Source organism: Myxocyprinus asiaticus, chromosome 33, assembly GCF_019703515.2.
Source record: "Myxocyprinus asiaticus isolate MX2 ecotype Aquarium Trade chromosome 33, UBuf_Myxa_2, whole genome shotgun sequence".
Classification (NCBI taxonomy): Eukaryota; Metazoa; Chordata; class Actinopteri; order Cypriniformes; family Catostomidae; genus Myxocyprinus; species Myxocyprinus asiaticus.
In genome coordinates, this window is record NC_059376.1 from 40,539,591 (window position 1) to 40,560,748 (window position 21,158).

Here is a 21,158-nt window from a genome sequence, read left to right on the forward strand (position 1 = left end):
CTACAGATTACAGAATACATGCTGTGCTCCTTGAAACAACCACACCATCTTTTTCCAGAGCAGCCTGTATTTCTCATGAGGTTACCTGTGGGTTTTTCTTTGTATCCCGAACAATTCTTCTGTCAGTTGTGGCTGAAATCTTTCTTGGTCTACCTGACCTTGGCTTGGTATCAAGAGATCCCTGAATTTTCCACTTCTTAATAAGTGATTGAACAGTACTGACTGGCATTTTCAAGGCTTTGGATATCTTTTTATATCCTTTTCCATCTTTATAAAGTTCCATTACCTTGTTACGCAGGTCTTTTGACAGTTCTTTTCTGCTCCCCATGGCTCAGTATCTAGCCTGCTCAGTGCATCCACGTGAGAGCTAACAAACTCATTCACTATTTATACACAGACACTAATTGCAATTTAAAAAGCCACAGGTGTGGGAAATTAACCTTTAATTGCCATTTAAACCTGTGTGTGTCACCTTGTGTGTCTGTAACAAGGCCAAACATTCAAGGGTATGTAAACTTTTGATCAGGGCCATTTGGGTGATTTCTATTATCATTATGATTTAAAAAGGAGCCAAACAACTATGTGATAATAAATGGCTTCATATGATCACTATCCTTAAATAAAAGACAGTTTTTTTGCATGATCAGTCATATTTTCAAAATCAATGCCAAAATTTCACGATTTCTGCCAGGGTATGCAAACTTTTGAGCACAACTGTATATATATATATATATATATATATATATATATATATATATATATATATATATATATATATATATATGATGTCACTTCATGGATGATAAATTGATTATTTAAAAAATATATTTTTTAGAAGTTAGTGGATGGCCAGTATGCCACAAATGAGAACATTTGCTCATACCGTAGTAGTGAAAATACATAAGATTCACGTCTATGCTCAACAGTTGCGATACTGTGTAAAGAAACTACATTTCCATCTTTGAAAAAAATGTTAAATTAATATTTTAACCAATATATAAAATACATATCAGATTTGGACATTAAAATATCCTGGAATACCATAGTAGGAATGACCCAACTATTATATTTTAGTGGAAACTATGTTTTTTTTTATTTATTATTTATTATTTATTTTATTGCTTAATGAACAACAGTGACATAATAGACAAAACAAAACAATAGTTATAACCAGACATACACAGGGGATATAGTACAATACATACAACTATACATATTCTTACAAAAAAGAATTATATATATATATATATATTCCTTCTTTTTTATACAAATTAGCCTAAAGGAAACGATGGTTACTTTGCTAATTCTTTTTTTACTGTGTGATCAACCGCACGTGGTCGCTGTCGGGCTTCATGCGACGTGACGTCATCAGCACACGCACGTCCACATCGCGTGTGCGTGGGAAATGTTTTCTGTGCGGATCTAATAGAGGGACTAAACACGCTTTTGTACGGAGGGAATTATGAAATCAAACCTCTTTTAACAAAAACGCTCTTCTCTTATCAAAACATCTTTCTGCAATAATCGAGTAAGAACAATCGACGCTTTGGAAATCAAGATCGAAAATAAAGAGGCCCAGGATTGATCGAGATCCCTCCCAGCATGGAAGGTACATACAACTTATTATTATTGAACTCTTAATATTTAATTTAATGCATGCATGAATGTATTGTTCAGCTATGCATTGCACTGCTATTAAATTGAGCCTTTATCTCGAGACCCCTGCTTAGGTCATTTTAATTATGTTGTATTTGAGGAGTGATTGGATTTGTTACATTTGATTTGCTTTGAATTGCACCGCTTGTTCATAGAAACAAAGCCCCACCTCTCAATGTTCTTATTCATGTCGAGATAATCACATGTTTGATGCAGTTGTGGTCAGATGTTTGACACAGTCTGACTCAACAGCTTTCTTCCAAATCCATTCAATCTTAGAGGATATCTTTTTTTTATTTTTATCAAATTTATCAAGATTTTAAAGACTTAAACTACATAAACCTCTAGTCCTTTACAGAATATTTCTTTAAAGGGGGTCTTCAATGTGGTCTTCATGTTGGACATACAGTGTGAATGTGTCTTCGGTTTCAGGAGATGTAGACGGTCCGAGCAGCTGGTGTTTGTCCCAGGTCAAAGGGGCCGTGGATGATGATGTAGCTGAAGGTAAGACATTCCTGATGGTACCTGCAAGATTCCAGGGATACGAACAGGCTGATATTTTCTGTTGTGGAATTCTAAAGGCAACAAAACATGTTTACTACTTATATGCTGTGATAATCGTAATACCGCCATAATTACACATTTCCAAAATACCATAGTTCAGTTATAGTATCAATAGTATAAAAAGCTTTCTGAAACATTGTCATTTTCTTTAATTTCTTGATTTGATGATTTTTGTGGTGGCTAATACCAAGTTACTACAGTTTTACTAATGTAGTTTTTAGTAATTATCGATAATAACAATAACTGAAATAGGGAACATTTTTTGGGGAAAAGTAGGTTTAGAAAAACTGAAGATTTTAAAGTGCACCTATTATAGTTTTTAAATGTGCCTAATTTCATTTTAAAGGTCTCATACAATAGATTTACATGCATCCAAGGTCAAAAAACACTTTCATTTGCTCATAATTAAAATTGCAGCATTACCTTTTTTTTGCCCCAGTGTCAAAAACAACTCGTTAAAGGATTCATTCTAAACTCCTCCTTTCAGAGAGCCTACTCTGCTCTGATTGGTCAGATGTCCCAGTCTGTTGTGATTGGTCTAGCTCTTAGTGTAGTGTTTGAGGGCGGGTCAAAGCTGTTTGCGAGCAGCCAATGAAGACCAGAGGCGGGTTTTTTGTTACCAAATTACGTAGGTTAGTACAGGAAGTATGTCTGGAATTACTAACGACTCGTTTCAGGTGTTCAGAATCGGTTCTTTCTTTTGGGATTCAATAACTCCGTTTGTCGTGCACTTTGAGTTTTGAAACTTTGCAGACTTTTTTACATTCACAAACAGCTGTATAACACACTACATGAAAGGTAATATTTGAAAAACCATAATAGGTGCTCTTTAAACAAAATGGGTTGTGTGTTTGTTCTCTTTTGGCATAAAGTTGGAAACAGTCATGGAAATTTCTATGACGAATATAGTTTCATCACTATTGTAAGTTATGCTAAGTCTGAAATATTTTATTGGTGAGAAATAGCTCTTTGCGAGTGCAGTCTTGATAAAATTATTTTAAGATTCCTGATCCAGTCATTTGAAATGACTACAAAGGTCGTGGAAAATTCAAGGATGTTCATTGGTGAAAAGACGTGGGAACCCTGTTCTTTAAAGTTGCTTTGGTTTTACAATCCCAACTCTGAAAAAGTTTTGACACTATTGAAAAAGCCAACTCAATCTCATGAAAAGTCGTACGAATTTGTACAAGGTGGGTAATTCATATGAAATCATACAAGGTTGTTTCTATACATTTGTACAATTTGTTGACGTGCAAATCCCTAGATGTTTAAGGCAGAAGTGAACGTTCCATGTGTCAAACGTTGTGTATGTGGTTCTTAATTGTATGCCCTTATCTAAACCTAACCATAGAGTCCCAAAGCATAATTTGAAGCAGAAAGAGTATGTAATGTATGATGGAAGACAGTAATTGTTGTGTTTTAGAAGGAGAATAGGGAGAGTCACCTGATTGGCTGTTGTAAAACTTGTACGAAGTCGTACGACCCAACTCGTACAATTTCATATGATTTATGCAACTCCTTATGATTTCTGTGTGAGAGAAGGGATGCCACGGTGTTACCGGTTTTACTCGGTACAAGGGGCAACACTGGTGTGAAATTTTACACTGGGGAAAAGGGGGAACTTTAAGAATGGAACTTCCAATATCAATACAATAGCCTAACGAATAGAATAGCCTTAAATGAAGAATAGTTGTCAAAGAGTTTGCGACCCATGATAAATGAACCTAAATAACGCATTGAAAGACAGATGTTCTTTACCAAGGTATCAAATTACACAGGCAGCATAGTACGCGCACTGACCGAAGATGTTTAATTGCAGGTAGCGAATATAATGTGCATGGTGGGTAACTGTAAGACGTCTCGGATTCGGAGTGACACAAGAAATGCTGTTAGACACACAGACACATGCTTGAAGAAACACTTTATTATATTTTTAAGAACAGAAAAGCCATCTTTGCACATGAATGTCGTGCTGTTTGTTCGGAGGTGTGCAGTCTCGTGGAACACGCGTATGTAATTGGATATTGTGATTATTTTTTTAAAATTTTTATTATTATTTATTTATTTTATAAAAATATCGTAAACATATTTCTTGCATATCGCCCAGCCCTAGGAGGGAACAAAACAAATTTATTCACACACATTCAAAGTCATTACCCTTCCGAAAAAGCTAAACTGGGTCCTGGGATGAAAGGTAATAAAACACCAACAATAAACCCGCAACAACCCACAATAAATGATGTATTTGCCCGGACAATGAAATACCCGACCGGTGGCCCATGATGGAGAGAATGCACAGATGAAGTAGGTTCGTTGCCAAAGAGATGTTGCCCTTCACAACTGTTAAAGCCATCTTTCAAAAAGTTGAACAACACACATTTTAATTGCACTTCATTTTTTCAGTTTCATTTGAGTTTTTAGTTAAAATAAATCAAAAATAAAGTTCAGAGTTTGAAATCAAGCTGCCTTGCATTATTGTGTAGGCTATTGCTTAACGAAAATTACCCCATAGTACCACTTAGTGTCCAACCAAAACATTATTTGATGTTTTACCTTGTGAATTTAATTATATATATACACTCATTTCAAATCAGATGATTGCAACATGCTCCAGAAAAGTTGAGACTAATAACAATCTGACGAGTTGAAATAACAATGTGATTTGAATCAGGAGATGTTAAACAGGTGAGGCAATCGCCTCTAAAAACGCCTAATCCTTTAAGAGCAAGGATGGGTTGAGGCTTGCCAATTTGCCAACAGATGCGTCAGCAAATAATCCAGCACTTTGAGAACAATGTTCCCCAAAGAAAAATTGGAAAGATTTGGGCCATTTCATCCTCTACAGTGCACAATATAGTCAAAAGATTCAAGGAATCTGGTCAAATGTTGGTGCGTAAAGGGCAAGACAAAAACCATTTCTGAATGTGCGTGATCTCTGATCCCTCAGACGTCACTGTCTTAAAAACTGTCATGCGTCTGCAATGGATATCATGAACATGGGCTCAGGAATACTTCGGTAAACCTTTGTCAAGCAAACACCATTCGCCGCTGTATCCATAGATGCAAGTTAAGACTTTACTATGCAAAGCAGAAGCCATACATCAACACTGTCCAGAAGCGCTGCCAACTTCTCTGGGCTCGGTCTCATCTGAGATCGAAAGTAGAACAGTGGAATCTAGTTTTGTAGTCCGACGAATCCACATTTCAGGTTTTTTGGAAAAAATAGGCGTCATGTTCCCCGGGCCAAAGAGGAAAAGGGCCATCCGAGCTGTAATCAGCATCAGGTCCAAATTTCAGTGTCTGTCATGGTATGCGGGTGTGTCAGTGCCCATGGCACAGATAGCTTGCACATCTGTGAGGGCACCATTAATGCAGAAATATAAATACAAATTTCAGAGCAACATACTGCCATCTAGACGCAGTCTTTTCCAGGGACATCCCTGCATTTTCCAGCAGGACATTGGCAAACCACATACTGCCCGGATTACAAGTGCATGGCTGCGTAAGTAGAGCGTGTGCTAGATTGGCCTGCAATTGAGAATGTGTGGTGCATTATGAAGCGCACAATACGGCAACGAAAACCCCGTACAGTTTTCTTACTTCAGCAGCTGAAGACCTGCATTATGGATGAATGGGGGAAAATTCTGCTTGCTAAACTTAACAAACTTGTGTCTTCAGTGTCCAAAAGCTTAATAAGTGTTATAAGAAGAAATGGTGATGTTACATAGTGGTAAATGCTCAACTTTTTGGAGCGTGTTGCAATCATCTGGTTTGAAATTAGTGTTTTAAAAATCATAATAATTAGATTCACAAGGTAAAGCATCAAATAATGTGCTGCAGTAGTGGATTTGATATAACACAAATGCAAGGCAAGGCAAAACGAATGGTAAATTTAAATTACAAATCAATCCTTTTTGTTTTTATTAGCATTTTCCATACTGTCCCAACTTTTTCAGAATTGGAGTTAATATCATATAAATATATAATGTAATACTTTTTTAAATGAATTAGTGAGAGGTGCTGTTTAACTTTATCTGCATAAGGGGACTGTAGACAGATCAAAATACTGTATGTTTCGCAAAGTTTAGTCATATGAGGGTTTATTGTGCATGTGTTGTAAACAAACGGCCTGTTCTTCAGAGTTGAGTCAGAACATGGCACTGCCCAGCACCACCCTGCTGCCCACTACAGTAATACGAGAGAGAGAGCGAGAGAGAAATTGTTATTCTTAGGGAGAGAAGGGTTGGGGGTTGTTGGATTGTACTGTGCCTGCAGATACCAGAGATGCCTTTTAATGCCAGGCTCTGCGTATGCCCACCCCCACACACACACACACACACACACACACACACACAGATACAAGCAGTCACTTATGTTCTTGAGAATATTCAGTGAATAGTATGGTCATATAGTTGCTCTTTTCAATAATTCAATCATTATTGTGTGTGTGTTGTTAGCTGACATCATTTCTGCGGTGGAGTTTAATCATTCCGGGGAGTTGTTGGCCACAGGAGACAGGGGTGGAAGAATAGTGATCTTCCAACAGGAACAAGAGGTAAGACGGATTAAAGAAGGATCACTGTACATTTAAAGGAATAGTGCACCAAAATTTTAGATTTTAGTCTGTACTCATCCTTGTTCCAAACATGTTTTGAAGCTGTTTTAAAGATTGTAAATGCTGCTCTTTTCCATAAAATGAAAGTGAATGGGGACTCAGGCTGTCAAGCTCCAAAAATGTATAAAAAAAAAGCTCCATTAAAGTAATCCATTCAACTAAGTCTATATTCCAAGTCTTCTGAAGCCATATGATAGCTTTATGTGAGGAACAGACCGAAACTTTAAGTTTTTAAAAAGTCTGCTTTTCTGTTTCTCTTATGGTTTTTGTTAGAGCCCGACCGATATGGGATTTTTGAGACCGATACCGATTTTAGAAAGGGGAAATTCGGCCGGTATATCGGTCGGGCACTAGTTTTTGTCCATGACAGTTGTCAGTCACTCTATGCTTTCATTGTATAAAGAAGAGCTGAATAAACACTTTCTAAAACATAAGAATGAAAGTAATATGGTTTTGGATCAATGTGGAGAATAAATGATGACAAAATGTAAATTTTTGAGCAAACTATTCGGTCAACAGTGCCAATTGCCTGCACCATTGAAGACATGCAGCTGAATAACAAGTCATGTAACATCTGTGTTTTGTCAGAGTAAGAGTCGTGCGCAGTGTCGTGCGGATTATAACGTCTACAGCACGTTCCAAAGTCATGAGCCTGAGTTTGATTATCTGAAGAGTCTGGAAATTGAGGAGAAGATCAACAAGATCCGCTGGCTTCCTCAGAAAAATGCTGCACACTTCCTGTTGTCAACAAACGGTCAGTTACATATAATGTGTTTGTTTTAAGGATGCATCGATGTATCGGCCACCGATATTTGTCGGCCAATTATTGACCAAATTAAAACCATCTGCAAATCGATTTAAACATGAAAATGCAGATATGAAAATCCTATGGTTTATTTACAGTATAATTATCATCACACATAAAAACTCTGAATTCAAATGCACTATCCAGAATTATTAATAGCTACAGAATGTAGAAGGGTATTGGCATTTCTAAGAACATGTCATATTAAATTTATAATCATTCTCATTCTCACCTTGAGGAAAAAACAACGTTACAGATGTGATCGTTGTGAAAGCAGCACGCACTTATACATGATGAGGTAAAACCATTCAAAATGCTTTGAAACCAGCAAACTTTGACTTCAGAGACATTGGTATAGGTATTCATTAAGGCTACACAATTGATTGAGTTAAGATTGAAACCGAAATGTGGTCTTAAGTGATTAAGCTTGAAAGGCTGTTTTTAATAGAAGACTGCATTCAGCACTTCAGGCCAAATTCACACTAATGGGGCTTTTCCACTGCACGGTACAGCTCGACTCGCTTTTTGGGGATTTTCCACTGTGGATAGTACCTGGTACCTGATACTTTTTTTAGTACCACCTCGGTCGAGGTTCCAAGCGAGCCGAGCCGATACTAAATGTGACATTAAAACCCTGCAGATCAATGATTGGTCAGAGAGAATCATCACTACCAGCGTCACTGGATTTGCGACAAGGGACATCAATCCGCTAGTTTTAAAGTTAGCAACAGCGACAGCAATATCATTTGTTCACACGACTTTCGAATTGTAAATGAGGTTAGCGATGAACGAAACGACGTGAAACGAAAAAGTCTTTCAGGAAATGTCTCAGCTGTTGGCCGCACACGGCTACCACCGGACCTACCAACAGTGTAGGGAAAAGTAAAAAAAAACGTAAAAGTGACTACAGAACCATCAAGGACCACAACAGCCGGAGTGGTTCAAACAGAAGAAAGTGGAAGTGGTTTGACCAAATGGACGCTATCTATGGCAATAGACTGGCGAGCAATGGAAGGGAGAGTGCCCTGGACTCGGCCAAGGCGTTGTTGGAGTCCACGATGGAGGATGGTACGTTTTGTTACGTTAACTCTATATACTGCTTGAAAGCTTCACTTTATTTAGTTGACCAGCTACTGGAAAGCTTGCTTCTAAAACAACCAGGCCAATTTAACTGTTACACTTGTGTAAAATTACCATGCACGGCTGCTTTATGCAGCACAATGAGCTAGTAGCTAACAGCTAGCGGTCGTGTTATTGATTATGGTCAGTAATGTTTGTCGCGTTTAAGATGATGTCACGGCAGTAGAGGCGGCGCAACTATGACGATCAGCCTATAATCCCACCCACATTGAGGCGGCACTAAACTGCAGTGGAAAAGCAAGCTCAGAAAAGTAAAGCGAGCAGAGTCGAGTCGAACCGTAACGTGCAGTGGAAAAGTGCCATAATATGTTTTCATTTGAAAACGCATCTTTCTCTACGTTTTGTCCTTCTGTCCATGCTGAGACAGCGTTTTTGTCAGCGAAAATAAAGCTTTTTGAAAACGCTCTTCCAAGTGGATGAATTTGAAAATGCATCTTCACATTGTAGTGTGGTCTGGAAAACTGATATTTCTGAAAACTGACGTATTTGTTGTCATGTGAAGCAGTCGTGTGATCCATTCAACCAAGGCAATCAAGATGGCGCCCCGTGTTATAGCGGCGCTGTTGTGCCTCATATTCACTTTGATAGCATTGTTAAAGATAAATGTTACTTTTGTACAACATTCACATTGCATTCCTTCAAAGGCAATGGGAAGTTTAATCGGAATTGGTGTCTGGCGACAGAACACAAGAACAATTGCGTTTCAGACTGTACATGCAACGGCGATTTGCATGTGCAGTAAGGGGATTTAAGCGTTTTCAGTGTGGACGAGCAACTTTTGGAAAATGCTTGAAAATGACAGTGTGGATGGAGAGCATTTCAAAAATGAAAATGCTTTTCTCAAATGTATCCGGCTTAATGTAGACATAGCCTTAGTGAGCATTGTGTATGCAGTCGGCGCTCTCTAGCAGTGTGGATGGCATTCATTATACCACAATAGAATTTAAAAAGGGCATTTTGTTCCTTTGGTAACTTTTTGTCTTTCCATGATGTGGTTGACATTTCAATGGAATTGCCCAACACATGCATAATATGAATTTGTGACAGTCTATTATATACCGTGCAAACATGTAAAATGCAAGTTGTTGTTTTGAACTGAAAAACAGAAGGGCAAAATTGTTTTAGAAGTACTATGAAAAAAGAAGTACTATGCTACATCAGCATAGGGAAAATGTGAAACATAACAGCTGCTGCAGAGTATTTGCACAGGGCTCGCATTGCACAAAAACTGAACTTTTTTCTTCATTAACTTATGCAGATCGCTGACGAAACTTAAGCTAAACACTGACAACTTACACGCATGGATGCATCTTGCTTACGCACTTGGATTTGAATAATAAATCACATGTTTTAAATTACCCGGCATTAGCATAATCACGGAATTGAACTCCGTTTTATTTACATATAATGCGGGAAATGTAGATCTGATTTCTATCCATTTGGCGGAGACACTTTGATGTGGCCAAGTGTAAATGGAATGTGCTTATTCAATCGGATAGTAATCTGGTCTGTAAAAACGCATCTGACCAAGTGTAAATACCCTGTAGATTTGTGTGCAGCCCAATGAAATTGGTTTTATTAAAAAAAATGTCAAAATTAAATTCCCAGATTAATGTTCTTTGTTTTTTGCAGTGATTTTTTTTTTTTTTTCTGAATTCCATGTTTTAAAGTAAAAAAATTTAATCCAAAGGGTGTGTAATTAAATTATTTCAGAAAACTCAAGTGAAAAAAGAACAACTAATTTTCTAGATTAAATTTATTTATTTTTCTTTAGAAGTGCTTTTATACAGATTATCACAGCATAATCTAAAGACAACATTGGATTTTATTGTGAAATAAAGTGCTGCACGACACAGTATAAATAAAAACTAATAAAAAGTACAACAGCACACTTGCCTGTGAGATATTGTTTAAATGTATATTATTATTTTTTATATTATTATTAATACATTTAAGTATTACATTTTACTATTCAGTACTTGTATTCGTACTGTGATTTTCTTCAGTTTTGCGCATCTAATTAAATCTAGGGCTGCAACTAACGATTATTTTGATAATTGATTCTACAATTAATCGATTAATTTTATTTCCTGTTTTATATAATAACAAAAATAATAATTACAATACTGAATTCACAATTCTATACTCTCACAAATCTTTTAACCAAGCCTGAATCATGAAAAGTGAAGTTTGAATTTATTATTATTATTATTTTCAGGACATATGCGAAACAGTTCCTTTACTTGTAAAACTGAACAATAATTATTAATAATCATGTTAGATACATATGCTTGTACACCGTCTCTGATTACAGACATTTAAGTATTTTAATTATAGTTTTTGCAAAGTCAATGAAATGGTAAAAATCCTGCACACTATCCTGGCTTGAAAAGAGTATCAAAATGTATTCAGCAACGTATCGGACACTCGACCTTCATCAGGCATTTGTTTTATTAATATTATCGTTTTTATAATAGTATTGTCACCGATTACTTGTTTCTAAACTATTCTTTTCAAAAAACTGTGTGTGCTTTTCCAGTAAAATAATGTGTGCCATAATATAAATCAGACATTACAGGTGGCATTATCAGGAGGACTTTCAAATATCAGGACCCTTAGCAAGATTATACATTATATTCAGCATTACATACAGTTTAATATAGTACAATCATCTGTAAACCCTGTGCAAATTCACTCTAGCTCTGAAAAGATTCATCCCGGTGCTCACTGTATTACATGCGCTTACATGAGCAGGACATTTTTTTTTTTTAAACCGGAACATCTTGACTGCTGAGACTTCAGTCTGATATCCATGAAAGCTGCACAGTTGATTACATTGAAACTGAAATTGTGGTATGATGTTGGACAGTTTAATCAAAATGATTGCGCTCCCTTTCTCCATTGCGATCGGTTTGATTGACACTGATGCGCACACTCGCTTGCTCAGAGTTTAACGGAGACTCGCTTGTGGTAAGAAGAAACAGTTTTGCGAAATACACAGCTGATTTTGAATTTATAACATGTTTACATTATAAAACATAGAAAATATCAGTAAATAAAATGTAAGTTATACGCTGGAGAGAAACGACTCTCACGCATTAAACAGTACAAGCACAATGTCAACGCAGAAACTGCTCCACATTAATCTGTATGCTTATGATGATCTTCTCTGAAGTGTTTATAAAGTGCTCTTATGCACTGGACAGCTTGGTTCGTGTGTTTTTTCCACTTCAACTTGTCTCCGCTGTTTTTCAAATGAGTTTCGTAGTGCAACACATTTTTTACTTTTGACATTTTTTAAGTGACATCACTGACTTCTCCGTGCTAACCGCAAATATCCAACTAATTGATAATGAAATTCATCGTTGATTATTTCCATTATCAAAGTTTTGATTTTATCGATTAGTTGTTTCAGCCCTAGTTAAATCAAGCTTTTATTTAGGCAAAAAACTCAGTGAAGCCCTTTCAGTTTCTGTGTGTATTTGACTAGTTTTTCACCTCCAAATAAAAATTTTGCGATATGGCCTATTGATAAAAAAACCCACAAAGGCTGTGTTTTAATGATTAAAAAAAAAGCCTGCATGTGCTGCGTGCTAATATCACACCAGGACTGTGATAGAGACCGGAGCAGTCACTAGGAGAGATCACACCAAGAGAAGGAATGGCATTCCAAAAAGATGTTTAATCCATCAGAGGTGCAAAATGTGCAAATAAATAGTGTTTAAAAGCGAACATAAAAACCCAGCCTGTTTTTGATACTAAGAGCAGTACCAACTCCCCTCCCTAAACAATGGAGGCCGGAGTATATTGCACTCAAGTATCGTGGGCAACCTTGTCCATGTGCTCCAAACACTCATCGTCCATCTTTTTTCTTTGTTCCTCTCCCCTAGTGGCAGCTAGTTTAAATACAAAATTTTCCCGCCTTTGCTAATTGGAACAAACCATTATTTTAAATCAAATTAAATCTCACCTCTCCATTCTTAAATAGAATACCATGGAATAAATACATAAGAACAAGAGATAATTGAGAGTTAAAACACCAAATGAATACAATAAATAGGACAGATAAAAATATTTGCACGATAAAACCCCAATAAATATTGCAAAATGGAGATTAAAACAATAAGTCTTGGAACACAGTAGAATTCCATGATGGGAGACTGCTCCACAGGCTCACCATCACAAGGACATGCTGTGGTTTGAATTTTGATTAATTTTGGATTCATACATTATGCACGTGGCTTTATCCGATATATGTCAAATTCCGTGAAGTTCCACGTTCTTATGTTAATTCAATTTTCACGACTGGTTTCCGCAAATCTGTCTATGTTTCCCACTTCGCAGAAATCATAGGGCCCTATTTATGTTTTTTGCTGTGAAATGTGTAGACATTCATATGTTAACCCTTTACCGTTGCCTTGTATGTAGATAAAACCATCAAGCTATGGAAAATCAGTGAGCGAGACAAGAGACCCGAGGGGTATAACCTGAAAGAGGAAGATGGGCGCTTCAGGCATCCTTCATCACTGACGACACTACGGGTTTGTTTCTGACACTAACACGCTCTTGTTTACCATGACTAATGGCACAAAAAAGAGGACTCTTAACAATAATAACATCACTGCTCTCGGTATCAGTAATCTCTATGTAACCGTAGACCGAATGACTCCTCACAGGTTCCAGTATTCCAGCCGATGGATTTGATGGTGGAGGCGAGCCCAAGACGCGTTTACGCCAACGCTCACACGTACCATATCAACTCCATCTCAGTAAACAGTGACAACGAGACTTATCTGTCTGCTGATGACCTCCGGATCAACCTGTGGCACCTGGACTTCACCGACCGAAGCTTCAGTATCCTGTTTTGTCATGTATGTGTTGACACCTTTAGTGACTGTAACAACAGGACATTAGATCTGTGTTGTTTCCAGCGAGGGCTTTAAACTACATGAAATAGGATTGACCCACATTTAAGTTCCATAATGTTTATGTGAAACTGGATATTCACCGGTAAATAAAGGAGGGTGGGTTTTTGTCCATCAGGATTTGATTGGATGATGAAAAGTGTGCTGTGGTACTATTGGGCAATATTGTTTTTAATTGCTTTAGTATTTCGTGTTTTATCTGAAGTTTACCTCTTAACCACTGACCGCTCTCAGACATTGTTGATATCAAGCCGGCTAACATGGAGGAGTTGACAGAGGTGATCACGGCATCAGAGTTTCATCCACTCCAGTGCAACACGTTTGTGTACGGAAGCAGCAAGGGTTCAGTGCGACTGTGTGACATGAGAACATCGGCTCTGTGCGACCAACACTCAAAATGTTAGTGACATCCTTTCACATACACATAAAATCTTCCCATATTTCACAGCCTCTTAGGCCACATCACAAGCGGTGAACCAATATACCGTCCAGGCCGATTAATCGGCATATTTGTCCATTTTGCGAATAGATTTCTCAAAGGATAGAAGTTTTTTAAATCAACTTTAAGTGATATTGTATATATTGTGAATAATTTAGGGATGTAGACAGTTAACCGGCATTAACAATTTGCTTGATTAATAATATCGGTTAAAAATGAACCGAGAGAGAGGTTAACTCAGGACATAACAGAGACCTAATTTGATGGGTTTTACATGTAGGGCATGTTATGTACATGCTATTGGCTGACAGAAGTGGAACCCAAACTGGGCTTCTGCATTTGTAGCCCATCCGCCTTAAGGTTCGGCATGTTGTGCATTCTGAGATGCTATTCTACTCAATACAATTGTACAGAGGGGTTATCTGAGTTACCGTAGCCTTTCTGTCAGCTCGAACCATTCTGGCAATTCTCTATTGACCTCTCTTATCAACAAGGCGTTATCATCCATAGAACTGCCGCTCACTGGATATTTTTTTGTTTTTCGCACCATTCTCTATACACTCTAGAGACTGTTGTGCATGAAAATCCCAGGAGATCAGCAGTGACAGAAATACTCAAACCAGCCCATCTGGCACCAACAATCATGCCACTGTCCAAATCACTGAGATCACATTTTTCCCCATTCTGATGGTTGATGTGAACATTAACTGAAGCTCCTGACCCGTATCTGCATGATTTTATACACTGCACTGCTGCCACATGATTGGCTGATTAGATAATTGCATGAATAAGTACAGTAGGTGTAAAAAAAAAAAAGTGGTCTGTGTGTGTATGTGTATATATATTTTTAAAAAACTCAAATTATTTGGTTATCTGCTTTTTCCACCACCTTGGTTATCGGTATCGGCAAAATCCACTATCGGTTGACTTCAAGGCATTTTTGGTGTTCTTGTAACTAGTTTATCGCTATGTTCTTCCACGTCTAGTGTTCGAGGAGCCCGAAGACCCCAGCACACGTTCGTTCTTCTCTGAAATCATCTCCTCCATCTCAGATGTGAAGTTCAGTCACAGCGGACGATACATGATGACCAGAGATTACCTGACCCTCAAGATCTGGGACCTTCACATGGAGAGTCAACCAGTGGAAACTTACCAGGTATGACAATATTGCAGCTTGGTCAACTCTGACCACCAGATGGCAACAGTAATCCATTGCTTGTATTTAATGGTGAAATTTCATGGATGATGATACATTTTCAGTCACTGTGGATTTATAAAGGTTAAGATAAAGCTCATAATGTTAAAGACAACATGAAACAGCATTTGCAACTTATTTAACTTGTGTGACCTTTCTGGTAGTGCGATATATTTCACAGAGAAACAGAGTAAAGTAGGGCGGGATTTAATGTTGTGGAATTTTAATGAACCATGAAAAGTTGTCTGTAATATAAAAAATAAATTAAAGGCGTGAACAGTTCTTAGTAGTCAGGAACTCGTAATTACGGTAATTTTAACATCATATGAACACAGCAATATTATTAGTTATAAAAAAAGAAAAAAGTCCTCCCCGATACCCTTGATTGCATTAGCAGAAAAGTCGTTTTAAAGGCAAAGAAAGTTATACTTTATGGATTTAAATGTTGTAAGATGTCAGTCATTTCAGCTAATCTGGATAAAATGCTTGTGCTTGGAAATGGAACAAACTATAATAAAGGTACTATATGCATCGGTATTTATAAAGTAAGCAATTGTAAATGTGTACTTAAGCAACACAAACTGACTGTGCACTGTTTTTACGTCCTTATTGCGAGTAGAAGGAAGTGTCTTGACCTAATTGTTTGATATTACTGTAATATGGCTCTAATTTGCCCATTTTAAAGACTTTATTAATTCTGTAAACATCCATTAATTGTAATATTCATGAGTAGCATTCCCTGCTGCTGTCTTTTACAGTGCATCCGGAAAGTATTCACAGCGCTTCACTTTTTCCACATTTTGTTATGTTACAGCCTTATTCCAAAATGGATTAAATTCATTATTTTCCTCCAAATTCTACAAACAATACCCCATAATGACAACGTGAAAGAAGTTTGTTTGAAATCTTTGCAAATGTATTAAAAATAAAAAACGAAAAAAAAAATCACATGTACATAAGTATTCACAGCCTTTGCCATGACACTCAAAATTGAGCTCAGGTGCATCCTGTTTCCACTGATCATCCTTGAGATGTTTCTACAACTTGATTGGAGTCCACCTGTGGTAAATTCAGTTGATTGGACATGATTTGGAAAGGCACACACCTGTCTATATAAGGTCCCACAGTTAACAGTGCATGTCAGAGCACAAACCAAGCCATGAAGTCCAAGTCTGTAGACCTCCGAGACAGGATTGTATCAAGGCACAGATCTGGGGAAGGGTACAGAAAAATTTCTGCAGCATTGAAGGTCCCAGTGAGCACAGTGGCCTCCATCATCCATAAATGGAAGAAGTTTGGAACCACCAGGACTCTTCCTAGAGCTGGCCACCTGGCCAAACTGAGCGATAGGGGGAGTAGGGCCTTAGTCAGGGAGGTGACCAAGAACCCGATGGTCACTCTGACAGAGCTCCAGCATTTCTCTGTGGAGAGAGGAGAAACTTCCAGAAGAACAACCATCTCTGCAGCACTCCACCAATCAGGCCTGTATGGTAGAGTGGCCAGACGGAAGCCACTCCTCAGTAAAAGGCACATGACAGCCCGTCTGGAGTTTGCCAAAAGGCACCTAAAGGACTCTCAGACCATGAGAAACAAAGATTGAACTCTTGAATGGCAAGCATCATGTCTGGAGGAAACCAGGCACCGCTCATCACCTGGCCAATACCATCCCTACAGTGAAGCATGGTGGTGGCAGCATCATGCTTTGGGGATGTTTTTCAGCAGCAGGAACTGGGAGACTAGTCAGGATCGAGGGAAAGATGAATGCAGCAATGTACAGAGACATCCTTGATGAAAACCTGCTCCAGAGCGCTCTGGACCTCAGACTGGGGCGAAGGTTCATCTTCCAACAGGACAAAGACCCTAAGCACACAGCCAAGATAACAAAGGAGTGGCTACGGGACAACTCTGTGAATGTCCTTGAGTGGCCCAGCCAGAGCCCAGACTTGAACCCGATTGAACATCTCTGGAGAGATCTGAAAATGGCTGTGCACCGACGCTCCCCATCCAACCTGATGGAGCTTGAGAGGTCCTGCAAAGAAGAATGGGAGAAACTGCCTAAAAATAGGTGTGCCAAGCTTGTAGCATCATACTCAAAAAGACTTGAGGCTGTAATTGGTGCCAAATGTGCTTCAACAAAGTATTGAGCAAAGGCTGTGAATACTTATGTACATTTTGTTTAGTTTTTTTTTTTTTTTTAATAAATTTGCAAAGATTTCAAACAAACTTCTTTCACGTTGTCATTATGGGGTATTGTTTGTAGAATTTTGAGGAAAATAATGAATTTAATCCATTTTGGAATAAGGCTGTAACATAACAAAATGTGGAAAAAGTGAAGCGCTGTGAATACTTTCCGGATGCACTGTAAATGTAAACTATGAATATCATACAAATGTGACATTAATGTGTGTTTGTGTTTTCAATGTTTCTTCGTCTCTCATCAGGTTCACGGTTATCTCAAAAGTAAGCTGTGCTCTCTCTATGAGAACGACTGTATCTTTGATAAGTTCGAGTGCTGCTGGAGGAGTGATGACAGGTGAGATGCTGTTTTGAAGTCAGACTCATGTACCGTAATGTTCGGTGTGGAGCCGTCACTATGAATATGGATGTCTTCATTATTATGAAATACAGGGGTGTTTCGCAATATAAAATTATGGAGAGCTGAATTTTTCAATTAAATAAAACATTAAATATTTCGAAATAATTGTTTAATATATTATTTAAAGTGAAATAGCTCATCACATCTTAAAAGTATTTCTAGGGGCCATTCACACTGTTTTGCAATTGTTTTTCTACGTAAACATGCACTTGATGAGCGCTTTTGATATGTCCACTGGGGGGGGAGGTGGTTCAAGAAGGGTCTGCCTCACTACAAGTTACGCCTCCTTTGAAATAACATGCGAAATGCTTAAGTCTTGCAACAGTTGGATGTTACATTCATACACTGTGTTTGTTGTGTTTGAGTCCCGCAGCATCCTTACACCTACAACTGTCCCTTCCCCTGTTACTAACCTTAACCACAAAGATTACAAACTGAAAAGTTTGATAAATTATAAAATTTACTGCAACTTAAAAGTTCTATTGAATACAATCATACCGACAAATCACTAGGTGGTGACAGTGAGGAGAAATGTGTTAAAAATGAAGAGGAGAAAACATTAGCGGTTTGCTAAGCTAATAGGCTAATCGGTTAGCTTGTGAGCTAACTGGAGAAAACAAAACAGAGAAATGGGGAACGTATCTATGTTCCCAGGGTCCTAAGTTCCCAAGGTCCTATGTTGCCAGGGTCCTAAGTTCCCAAGGTCCTATGTTGCCAGGGTCCTAAGTTCCTCATTTCAATATTCGGTTAACACACATTAACCCTCCATATTCTCTGCGGCATCCACGCACAACTCACCACGCGCCCCACCGAGAGCAAGAACCACATTATAGCGATCACGAGGACGTTACCCCATTTGACTCTACCCTCCCTAGCAACCGGGCCAATTTGGTTGCTTAGGAGACCTGGCTGGAGTCAATCAGTACGCCCTGGATTCGAAGTCGTGATTCCAGGGGTGGTAGTCAGCGTCTTTACTCGCTGAGCTACCCAGGCCCCCTTATATTTCATAAATATTAACCCTAACCCTATAAATCTGGGGAACATAGGACCCTTTGTCATGTGTTCATTATTTGCCATATAAACCTGGGAACATAGGAATGACCCCGAGAAATGTTAAATTTCACCATTTATATCTTCGGTTTAATTATATATATACACACACACACACACACACACACACAGAGAGAGAGAGAGAGAGACTGATGGATAAATAGATAGAATATCATTCTTCCTTTGTTTATTTTCTGAAAAACAGTGTGGCAAACATGCTTCAATTTAAAATGAAGTAAAACTAAATTTTACATCTTGCCATTGGCAACAATGGCTATTTGGTTTAAATGATATTCCAGCTATACTATTACCTTAAAACTGGTGTCCTTTTTCATATAAAAGTAAAACAAAATGTCATCTCCTCTTTCAGTGAGGTCATGACCGGCTCCTATAACAACTTCTTCCGGATGTTTGATCGTGAAGGCAAGCGTGATGTGACCCTGGAAGCCACATGGGAGAACGGCTTGCCCGGCTGCCCGCTCAAGACCTGGCGGGTGAGTGCGGGCAGCAGGCGCAAGAGAAACGAGATCGGCGTGGACTGCCTCGACTTCAGCCGAAAGATCCTATACACATCCTGGCATCCTCAGGACAACATTGTTGCCTTGGCGACAGTCAATAACCTTTACATATTCCAGGAGAAACTGAATCAGGACTTTTAAATTGGTTCATCCCTGTTCCTGGCTCTAGGAGTTTGGCGGGATCAGTTCTAACCTAGTATCCATGCACAACTTTTCTCCTGCAACTCATAGTCTTACTATTAACTACTGTAGTACGAGAAAACCTTTGGATTATTATATTATGTTAATTGAAACACTGTTGGCTGAAGGGATTTGTTTGTTTTGTTTTGTTTTTCGTATTTCTGTATTTGGTCTTTATTTTGCACGTCACTGACCTGTCAGTTTTAGCTTTAAAGTGATAGTTCACCCCCCACCCCCAGTCATTATTTACTCGCCCTCATGGTGTTCCAAACTCTGTATGCTGTTTTTTTTTTCATGTGATTAAAGTGAATAAGTCCTCCAAATAAAATTAAAAAAAAGCACCATTAAGTAGTCCAAACGACTCCTGCACTATTTTCCAAGTCTTCCGAAGCCATACAATAGCTTTATGTGAGGAACAAACTGAAATTTAAGTCGTTATTCACTGAAAATCGTTCCCTCCGCTGTAGATAAAAATATCAAATATGTTTAATCACAAGACCCATCAACGCACGTTTTTTTGTAGTCCATGCATCTTTTTGTTTGATTTTCAGTGAATAACAACTTCAGTTTTATGTTCCTCACAAAATGCGATCGTATGGCTTTAAAAGACATGGAATATAACACACAAGTCACATGGACTACATTTATGTTGCTTTTTTGATGAGTTTTGGAGCTTGACAGTCCCAGTCCTCATTCACTTTCATAATATGGAAAAGAGTGGCCGGTACGTTCTTCAACATTTCTCCTTTTGTGTTCCATGGAAGAAAGTCATATTGGTTTGGAACGACACGAGGTTGAGTAAATGCTGACAAAATGTTTTTTTTTTTGGGTGAACTGTTCTTTTTAGGTTATTTTCAAAATCTCAAACACTCAACCAAACTGACCTACACAACTCTAGAATCCTGTTTAATAAGTTTGCATAATCATGACACTGAATCAATTTCTTAAGGTGAAACTCATGCACGGATCTCCCCCTAAAAGAACCTTCTCTTTTCCCGCTTAAAGTACATTCTCCTTCTCAGAACTCAGGCCTGGGTAACAGGATTTTTCCCACACCCAAAAGTCTAATCCAAAAGTCTAATGCCTGATATTTTGTCCACAAGTGCAATTGACTTGAAGCAGGGTTCCCAAATAGCAACAGTGCATTATTTCTGATAAAGTCCCTAGTGGATACAACTAATTGTGGCATTAATTTTATGCTATATCTTTGTGGAAAGCGAGACTTTTGATCTGTCTCTTTTTATTGTTTTATATGGAGACACAAATGTTTTAAGTCTTAACTAAATGTTGGTGCTGATGTGCATGTTTATAATGTCTTATGGTTTTGGCATCTAGTGTGTCTTTTTATTTGCAGCTTTTTAATACAGGATGGTTCCTATGAGGTAAAGTGAATGCTCTAGATATTTTTATATGAATTTTCAAAAATCGAGAAATTATCTCCTTGACAGTGTTCATTGTATTTAATGCAGTCATGT

At 38.0% G+C, this 21,158-nt stretch overlaps 1 protein-coding gene across 1 annotated transcript; it reads left to right on the plus strand.

The window, feature by feature from the left end:
- Nucleotides 1-1,359: 1,359 nt before the first annotated feature.
- Nucleotides 1,360-20,027, plus strand: ppp2r2aa (protein phosphatase 2, regulatory subunit B, alpha a). The gene is made up of 10 exons (XM_051668278.1): nucleotides 1,360-1,609; nucleotides 2,089-2,160; nucleotides 6,678-6,775; nucleotides 7,424-7,589; nucleotides 13,209-13,321; nucleotides 13,457-13,634; nucleotides 13,940-14,104; nucleotides 15,131-15,300; nucleotides 17,781-17,872; nucleotides 19,356-20,027. Exons 1-10 carry the CDS (start codon nucleotides 1,603-1,605, stop codon nucleotides 19,642-19,644), a joined length of 1,350 nt encoding a protein of 449 aa, XP_051524238.1. The 5' UTR covers nucleotides 1,360-1,602; the 3' UTR covers nucleotides 19,645-20,027.
- Nucleotides 20,028-21,158: the final 1,131 nt, after the last annotated feature.

Excerpts from the sequence above, each read along its gene's own strand:
- ppp2r2aa (XM_051668278.1), top strand. Across the intron at positions 13,635-13,939 it reads CTTCACCGACCGAAGCTTCA|ACATTGTTGATATCAAGCCG; the intron begins GTATCCTGTTTT and ends GACCGCTCTCAG. Across the intron at positions 15,301-17,780 it reads AACCAGTGGAAACTTACCAG|GTTCACGGTTATCTCAAAAG; the intron begins GTATGACAATAT and ends GTCTCTCATCAG.